Source organism: Petaurus breviceps, unplaced genomic scaffold, assembly GCF_028583685.1.
Source record: "Petaurus breviceps papuanus isolate PSGF00001 unplaced genomic scaffold, PetGlider_PUasm1.0 558, whole genome shotgun sequence".
Taxonomy (NCBI): domain Eukaryota; kingdom Metazoa; phylum Chordata; class Mammalia; order Diprotodontia; family Petauridae; genus Petaurus; species Petaurus breviceps.
The window spans coordinates 5,246,492-5,256,085 of NW_027186376.1; the positions used below are offsets into that span (position 1 = coordinate 5,246,492).

General features: G+C 52.9%; 1 protein-coding gene across 5 annotated transcripts in view; it reads left to right on the plus strand.

Moving 5' to 3' along the window:
* Positions 1-8,619, plus strand: part of IL17REL (interleukin 17 receptor E like) — a 51,082-nt gene extending 42,463 nt beyond the window's left edge. For 2 of the 5 annotated variants that reach the window (XM_069102977.1, XM_069102975.1), the window contains 2 exons: positions 5,805-5,862; positions 6,048-8,619. In XM_069102977.1, the coding sequence (XP_068959078.1) occupies positions 5,805-5,862; positions 6,048-6,256 (267 nt within the window). In that variant the 3' untranslated portion in view covers positions 6,257-8,619. Of the gene's footprint in view, positions 1-3,064; positions 3,148-5,804; positions 5,868-6,047 lie in introns of those variants that run through there. The other 3 variants (XM_069102976.1, XM_069102978.1, XM_069102979.1) reach the window with 3 other exon arrangements.
* Positions 8,620-9,594: the final 975 nt, after the last annotated feature.

The window sequence follows — 9,594 nt, forward strand, 5'->3', positions numbered from 1 at the left end:
TCTGTCTGTCTCTCTGTCTCTGTTTCTTCCTGTCTCTCTCTGTCTCTGTCTCGCTTTTTGAGCTGAGGTCTCATCTCTTTCCCAAAAGAATATCTAGGTCCGACTTGTACAGGTCCTTCATGCAGATAGGCAGCCGCATACAGCATTCTCTCCACCAGTTGAGAGTCCCATCTCTCTCTGCATAGGCAGGAACTGGAGAGGAAGCTGGGTCCCAGCTCTGCAGAATCGCACACTTTGGGGAGTTCATTTGGCTGAAAGAATCATCTTCCCCAAGCAGATGTCCAGACTTCTGAGTCACTTCTAGGGAGGAGAAAGCTAGCGCCTCCTCCATGCCACCTTGGGGTGGCTCTGCCCCCGCTTTCTTGGCATCTGGCTTACACTGGAAATGCCCCCTCTTTGCTGGAGCTCTCGGGTCAAACACAACCAGTCTAATACTGGGGGCCTTGCCGAGGCCCCACCCCCAGTTTTTCCAGTTACCTGCTAAGTAAATTAGAGAGTTTTGTAATCACTAAGGCTTGTGAGGCCCGAGCAGCCATAGGCTCATAGAAAAGAGCCTGAAAGGACTATCTAGTCTAACCCCCTCATTTTACAAAATGGGAAACTGAGGCCCAGGAAGACTCAATGATTTGCACTGAGGCAAAATACCAGGCAGCATTTGAATGCTGTTCCTCCAGCCAATCTCTTTGTGGGAGCCTGGGCTAGGGTGCTCATCGTATGATACAGTCATAACCTAGGCCATAGTGGAATGACATACTGTAGCCTATGCAAAAGGACTTCTTGGAGAAGGAGGCCTTTAAAGAGGGCAGGAATTCGACAGGTGACAGGGGTGGGAAGGCACTCCGAGCGTGGGGAATGGCATGAACAAAGACATGGAGGCCGACCAATTTAAGTAGTGCTCGGGGGCAGAATTGACTGGTGTGACTGGACTAGGGAGTGTGTGAAAGAGGCTAACATGAGAGAGAAGCTGGCAAGGTAGAGTGGCACCAGAGCCAGAAGGGCTGCAAACACCGAGGAGAAGAGTTCGACTTTGGCTTAGCAGTTAATAGGGACCTGCAGATCTTTGAGTAGAGCAGCAGCTTGACTGCATGTTTCTGGCAGGGTTTGAAGGACAGATGCAGGAAGGAAAGAGGAGGGATTGGGGGGAGGCAGGATGACCTGATAGGAAGTAATTGTGACAGGTCAGGGGTGGTAGCCATGGGGAACATGCATTTATTAGCTGCCTACTATGTGCCCTGCACTGTGACAAATACTTTGCAATTATTACCTCGTTTGAACTTCCCAACAATCCTGTAAGGCAGGAGCAAAAGCCATCACAGAGCTGGGCTCCCAAGTGCTCTGTAACTGCCTGGAGAGGGGATGTGAAGGGGAAGGAGGATGCCAAAGGCAGACAGCAATGACCCAGACACCTAGTGGAGTCTAACTCAGTCTACTTCGGGCTCTAGCCCTAGTTCTTTAGACCACTCTTAGCCCTTTGCTCCTAGGTGGGGGTGGGATGGCAAACTGTTCCAGGGAGTCATCATGACAGTCACTGGAGACTACAGGTCAAAGGGTAAGCAGTCTGGGGCCCCCCAGGGGCTACTCTGCAGGTGGAAGACAGTGACAGGAGGTGTAGACAGCAGATGAGGGTGAGGGTCCGATTCTTAGCCTCTCATCCTATTAGGGATCTAGCAGGGACCCCAGGACCTGGGGACCATATCTAACTGAGCCAGTGTTCTAGAGGTTTTCCTGTCCTGCCCTTTGGACAAGAAAAATCCAGAAATGAAGAGCATGGACTTCCACCTCCCTGTGCTGTCTTTCAGCTTCCCCCAGCCCAGAAGGAGCTTTCCTTCTGCTCTAACCTCAGGGCCCTCCCTTGGCACAGAATGTGTCCTGCCTCGTGACATCTCATGTGATTTGTCCCCAAGGGCTGGTAAAAGAAGGAAAACAAAGTCAGTGGATGCCAAGAGTCTGGGTCCAAAACAATTTTCATGCCTATCTTTGGAATAATTGATGGAACAACTGGATCTCACAAAATGGTACTTAATTCAATCAACAAGCATTTATTAAGAGATCAATGTAAAGTCCTTTTTGGTTCAAAAAGTCATCTGTGTAAACCAAGACTGGGGAAGAGGGGATTAGATAGTGCTTTGGGGCCAAAAAGCCTGGGGGGTTTTCAGGGACTCCTGGGTTCACAGTATGACATGGAAGACCCCCAAAATCAAAGGCAAACTTAGGCTCCATTAAAAGAGGCTGTGTTCGGGTCTACAGAGGCACAATGGAAAGGGTATTGGCTCTGGAGTCAGAGGTTCTGAGTTCAAATCCTGACTGCTACCTATGACCTGTATCACTTAACTTACCTGGACCCCAGACTCCTCATCTGCAAAATGAAAGAGGTTGGATCTGAAGGCTTCCTTCCAACTCGAATCCCTGGTCCTATAGGGAGGGGATCCATTGTCCTACTGTATTTTGCCCCAGTCAGACTCCATGTACCATCTTGGGCTCTGATTGTTTAAGAAAGGACGCTGACAACTTAAGGGAAATCCAGAGAAGATGGGCATGAGTTCATGCCCCTTGAGATCACTTGGAGGATGAAAGGCTGTTTGGCTTTGAGAAGAGCAGGTTGCAGGGAGGGAGTGATTTCTGCCTGCAGGTAACTGAAGGGTCTTCTTGGAGAAGTGAGATTAATTTTGTTCTGTCCCAAGGGGGAGAACTAGAGCCTGAGAGCTGTCCTAAAATGGGGGGAGTGGCCCCTCCCAGAGGCATCTTCAGGAGGAGGTTGGATGACCAGCCACTTGTCAGGGATGTCAGAAGGTGGTCGAGTAGAAAACCCCCCACTGTCCCTACAGTCAGAAAAGACCCAAATTCGAATCCCTCAAATCCATTACTTACTAATTGTGTGATGCTGGCCAAGTCATTTCCCCTCTGGGTCTCAGTTTCCTCTTGTAAAATGGGCACCCTTGTCATACCTGTAAAACCTCCCTCACTGGGCTGCTATGAGGATTGCAGGAGGTAACATGACATCTTGGGGATAGTTCGCTATCGAACTTTTGAATGGAAGAATAGTAATTTCGTGTGGTCTCTACAGGGCTGGAGGACAGATGTGGATTACTCGGTTCCTGCACAAATGTGTGACATCAGATGCAGTGAGTGGAGATGTGTGACTGTTGGGTAAACATCCCTTACCCCAGGTCTCCCCAAGGGGGCCCTTAGCTGGGTGACCCAGTCCTGCCTTCAAGGAGCTCACCATCTGAGCTGGTGACCCGTCTGAGCTGGTGACAGCCTCACCCTCAGAGAGCCCCCCATCTGAGATGGTGACAATTTTATCCTCATGGAGCCCCTTCTATGAGAGAATGCATAGCCTAGCCCTCAGGGAGCCTCTGTCTGAGGTGGGTGGGGAGTGGCATGGGGGGTGGATGGAGGGGGGTAGGGAAACAACAGGAAACCAGCTCTTCCGAGCATCTGCTCTGTAGAGATCTGGAAATGAGGGCATCTTCTCAGGGCCTGACATCTTTTGTCTGTGTTCTGAAAGCCCTGAGCCCATCACAGGAAACCCTCCCTGAGGGCAGGGCTGAGAGGGGCTGTGCCCTATCTCTAGGGCATGATATCTGAGGAGTGGGCCTCAGAGGGCCTGATCAGGGCCTGGGGTAAGAGTAGGCCTGTGCTCTGGGCTTAGAGAGACCTGCTCTGGATATAGGGAAGCCCTGGGGGCCACAATATCTTAACCTGGGCTCCCAGAGGGCTCATATGGGAGTCCTGGGAATACCTGGGGCCTGGCCCTTGTAGACTTTAACCTGTGGTGTGTGGGGAGGTATCTAGTGCCATGAGAAGGGCCTAGGAAGGACTAAGAAGATCCTCTGTCACCCCACCCAATACCTCCCCATATTTCCTGAGACCTAAGGGCCGATTCCTACCCACTGCACCCTCCATAAGACAGAGGCTTCTCTTTCCTAGGGAAAAGGCTGGGGCTCAGAGGGTTCAGAGAGGCCCAAGAAAGAGTGGGGACCTGGCCTTCATTGACAAAGGGCTGGTCCAGAGCTAGGAGCCTCCCTGGGATAGGAAGTAGGGTGGAAGTCCTGGTCCTGAAGTAGATGGGGAGAGGAAGTGGGCAGCACAGGGTCCTGGGGTGGGACCCAAGACACAATCCTGCCTCTGCCATTTATTACCAGGCGATTGTGGGCAGGTGTTTGAGCCTTGGCTTCTCTATTTGTACAATGAAGGGATTGGCCACCATGATCTCAAAGGTCCTTTCAGACTCCCCTATGAGGCCTTATGGCCTGCAGGCAGTGCCCAGGCATCCCATTCTCTGGCTCCTGGGGAGAACAGAGAGGGTACCTGTGGTCATGGGAGCACTAGCCTGAGAGGAAGGAGCCCAGGTTAGAGCCCTTGGCGGCTCCTGCCCTCATTCTTCACCTCCATCTGGCTCCCAACAGCCTGCCATCTGCCTGAGCAGGCCAGAGGTTGATCAGAGACGAGCAGATGTGTAGAAGATGCCTGACATCCGGGGGTCGGTGTGGCTGGCTCCCCTCCAGAATGGGGAGGCCCCTGTAGGACCATCTCCCCAGTGCAGGGCTCGGGGCTCACCCCCATGGCCCGTGCCAGCTCAGCCCCTCCCAGCCTGGCCCTGGGGAGCAGGGGCCAGAGGGGAGCAGGTCTGTGCTCCTTTCCTCGCCAGTGCTTGAGGGAAGATGAGGCAGTGAAGGGGTGGGGGCTGGGGCAGCATGTGACCCATCTACAAGAGGGCTGGATGAGGGGACCCTCGATTCTTCCCCAAACTCCATTCTGGGTAATTGCCCGCACCCATCAATTCCAGCTCCATTCCATCCATTTGTCTGACAAATATCCAGCCTCACTCTGGCTGTGCAGGAGTCCCCCAGTGACCTCAGGGCCTAGAGCCCCTGTATAGGTGAGGCTAGAGCCCATCTTTACTGATTATTAGCCATAATTAGTGGGACCCTCTTGGGTTTGGGGGGCCCTAAAGCCTAAGTCAGTCAGTGCACAAACATTGATTAAGCACGGGCCTAGGGTCAGGCTATGTATCAGGCCCTGTGCTAAGCTCCAGAGATACAAAAAAAGACAGTCAGTCCCTGCCCTAGAGAAGCTCAGTTTAGACACGAAGCAGAGGAAGCCTCCGCGAGGTGCACAGAACAAGATGCTCTTTTTCCACAGCGGTCCCCAAAGCTGAGGCAGGGGAGGCACAGAGGGCCCCTGGTCTCCTCACTGCAGCCTGAGTGGGCCTCCGCGGGTGCAAAGCCTCAGCACTGTGGCCATCTGGAACTGATTGCTTCTTGTGCAGGCCTGTCTGTCTCAGCCCCAGATTTCACAACGAGCCTTTTATTTGAGGCTCCAGGGGGTGTAGTTTTGTCCTCTCATTTCCAGAATCATTTTTCTTAGAAACTTGGGACAACAAGGACACTTGTGCTCTCAGATCAGAACCATGTTGAGTGATGACAAATGATGAGTCTTAGCTGTGACCTTGAGAGCCCCATCCCAGGTCCCACTCAGGGGGGGGGGGGGGCCACAGGGAGCCATTTTCCTCAGGGAGGTGTGAGTGTGAGTGTGTGTGTAGTGGAGGAGGGACAGAAGGGTGTCCCCCACCTCAGGGAGCTCCCAGTTTTGGGAGGCACAGAGGAGAAGCAGCCCAGGCCCTGCCCTCAGGGGGGCTCACCATTTAGGTGGGAGAGGAGACCCAGAACACTGATTGTACAAGACAGGATGTGTTGCAGAGCTGGGCTCAGGGCTTCTGACTCTGGAGGCTGGAGATCCACCCCCTCCCCCTGCCAGGTTCCTGGCCTGGCTTTGAGCCAAGCTCTCTCCTCCTCTCCCAGGCAGGTCCTACAGGAGGAAGCACCAAAGGCTACAGGACTCTCCTATCATCATCCACAAGTAGGTGCCCAGGGACTAGATTCTGTTGAAGGGATAAAGTTGGGGAGATGTGAGAATGTCTTGGGCCAAGCCAGGTCAGCCAGGGGTGGAGGGGCGCACAGCCTCCCTGACATCTGACTTTAGGGAGGTGGGGATGTGGGGGGAGGCAGCCTGTTCATTGGCATCATCTTCAACCATGTCCCCAGGTGGGAAAGAAGAGCTCCTGCATCTCCCTAAGGACAGATGCCAGTGCCCACCTCCCTTGCCAGAGCTCTGGCCTCTTCCGGCAACACTAGAGCCTTCTAGCCTCCCTTGCCTTCTCCCAAGAGCTCCTGCTATCTGGATGGTTCCCAAGGACCATGGGCAGCCAGATGCTGGCTGCAGGCCAGGCTTGGGCAGTGGCCTGGAGCCCTGAAGGCCCATGGCATTTCGGGTGGTCTCTGGAGCTTGGTGATGTCCTGATTTAACTGAGGAGCTGAACAGGCTCTCCATTTCTCCTCCAGACTGTTCCCCTTCCAGTCCATTTGCCCTTGCCCTCTCTCCCTAAGCTCTGAGGCCTGATGGGAGACCCCTCTGAAGTCAATGGACCCATTTGAACATGATTGCCACATCTTCTCTGCCTCAGCCCTTGGCACCCTCACCCCAAGACTGTAACCGAGAGGCCATGGCTCAGTGAGAGGTTAGAGGAGTCCACAGGATCCCCTCCTGTTCCCAGAACCCCAGAGGTTGGTGTTGGTCTGTCATTCAGACCCTCAGTACATCGTGGAGCACACTGGCTTGGCTCCTAATACTGGGTCCCTGTGTGCAACCTGGGAGCTCTGCCAAGCTTTGGAGATTGCCTTCTGCCCTGCCCCCTCCCCAGTGCCTCTCTAGGCCTTTGATTGGGGCCACCTGGCAGGAGCCCAGCTATCTGACTGACCAGTAGAGTGGAAACTCCTGAGGGACAGGGACTATGTCCTATTTGCATCTAGTACAGGACCTAGCACACAGTAGGAAATTAATAAACATTTGTTGAGTTGAGTTGGTTGGAGACAAGGGGGGACATGGGAAACCCCATTACACTCTCTCCACCATCCAGGCCTCTTCCCATCCCCCAGCATGGGACTCCTCTGTTTTTTCTCCAACCTACACAGTTGCAGGAAGCTCTGACTCAGTGTCCCCCTGTGATGTGTCCTGCACACAATCTTCCTCATAGTTCACAGTGATGCCTTTCAGTCCCCTCTCAGAAATCACCAGTGTACAGCTTCTGAGTATGGCATTCTATCGAGCCTATATCCTGCCTCCTTTCCCTGGGCTCTCACTGCCGCTGAGCCCCCCTCCCGCCCCAGCCAGGCAAGCTTCCTGCCCATTCCCCGCCCCATGCCAGGTTCTGTTCCTTTGCCTCCCACAGAATGCCCAGGCTGTAAGGGTCTTCAGGGGGCATTTGGTTCCTACCCGTGGGAAACTTATTAGCTTCCGAGATAATCGCAGTGCACTTCTGTGTGGTCAGCTCTAATGGTTGGGAGCTTTCTCCTCTCTTTGAACCTGAATCTGCCCTTCAGCAACTCCCCCCCCCCCTGCCCATGCAACACCCTGCTTTGAACTTGACCCTGGGGGAACTGAGCGGGACAAGTGTGAGCCTTCTGGGGGACCTCCATAGCTCCCCAGGCACTGGGTCGTGCTTCAGAGTGCTGCGTCCTCTCAGTCCAAAGGATGATTAAGCCGCTTCGGAGCTAATCCCTCAACTGCCCTGAGGGTTTAAAGAGCTAGAAGGAGAGACAGCCTCATTCTGCCCAGCTTCTAAGCGCTAACCAGGGGAGCAGGAGGAAACTGCCAAGAGGCAGACATCGGCTCAGTGCAAGAATCATCTGTGCCTCCCCCAACCTTCTGGGCTCCCACAGACCTAAATCCGAGGGGAGAGGGCAGTTCCCAAGAGCTCGGCATCATCTCCCCACGTTGGCTCATTGCCTCCCATCTGAAGGGACTCCCAGACAAATGCTGTTCCCATTGGGTATGGATATGGATGTGAAAGTGACTTTATTTCACTCTGTAAAACTCGCAGTTTTTCATGAGAAATCATGGAATTGGAGAAATCTATGAGCAGATACAGAAACACAGAGCCCATTGGGTCCCCTGAGAAGGGAGATGAACTTGGTATTGCATTGGAATAGCCCTTGGATACTCTGGTGGATCCTGAGCTCACCAGCAAGGTCCTACACCCTCTCCCCTCACTCATTGGGACACCTCATAGTTTGGATTCCCCTCGAAAGCAAACACACTTCAGGGCTACTGACCAATCAGTCCCCTCCCTACAGGATACTTATTCCTAAATCACTCCCTGGCTTTGCTTCCCAAGTAGGATACACTCAGGAATCACCCCACTGATCCTTTTCTTTTCCATTGAGCAAAGTGCCTCGAGAAATCTTCTGTCTCTAGCCTGAAGGTTAGACTAGAGATTCACTCAGAGAACAAAACACCCTCCATTCTCCACACAGGAGTTAGATGTTCATGAACATTGTCTATAATCCACCCTTTGGGACCCTGTGGACATTCCCCAGGAATGTGCGTCTGCATCAAGGTGTGTGGGCAACAGTATCGGTGTTTGAGTGCTGCCAACTCTTGGGCAGGGAAAGCGTGTACTTAGAATCTTTCCTCTCAGGCTGTCTGCAACAGTAGCCATTCTCAACTCCTTGGGTGGGGAGAGGAGACTGGAGGGCCACATGGGGGAGGAAGAGGGAGTTCCATAAGAGACTGGTCTGTAGCGTGCTTTTGTGGACCATAAAAGACTCAGCACCTCTGACAAGTCATTCTTCTGAGTCCTGGCCAGCCTATCATCTCAGTGGTAGCCCCAGCCACTGAGAGCCAATCAGGAATTCGGTGCCCTTTCCACAAGATGCCAGTGGAATTGGCCACACTCTCTATGGGGAAATGCCTCAAGTACACCCCCTCATTATCCCTGATCCTGACCTCTCTGTTCAATACCTTCCTTCCCCCCACCCCCAAGCTTAGTCAGGGAAAAAGCTTCCTAACAATCAGGGCTGTTCAAAGGTGTAATGGTTTTCCTAGGAGGTAGTGAGCTCTTTGCCAGTAGAGATATTTAAGCAGCGTTTCAATGACCATTTACTAGGAAAGATTCCTGTTTGTGTATGGATTGGGTTAAACCAGTTCTGTGAGTCCTGGGCGTTCACGAGTCCAAACTGCTGTCGCTGTTAATGGCATTCATTTATTGGATCTGCTCTCTCCTCTGACCGACTTGGAAGAGGAACCCACACATATGCACTGTCTAGTCCCTCTCTGGTCCCCCCTCCAGGGCTTCTTATCTGTTCATAAGGAAAAGGAGTGATTTTGCAAAAGCACTTCAGGGATCCTGAGGCTTCAAAGGAAAAATCCCGACTGGGAGTCAGAAACAGGTTTGAATTGTGATTCTCCTTTTTACAACACTGAGCAAGCCCTTTGTCCCCTCGGCTGCAGCTCGATCCTCAGTAAAATCGGGGTGGGGGTTCTCTTCCAGGTCCAGATCCCAGGGAACCCACCCAGACTGAATTCCCAAGCTTGCTCACTTAGAATCCAAATGCTTGCTCCCCCCCCCCCATGATCTCGTCTTGCTGGTTACCTCTTCACCCAGCCCCCAGAACAAGGCTTGGCTGCCTCCTTGCAGCCAGATTTCCAGCATGGGTAATCAAGTGGCCACAGATACCTATTTGGGACTAATTTTGATCCTTTTCTTTTTCCATTGAGCAAAGTGCCTTGAGAAATCTTCTGTCTCTGTCCTGA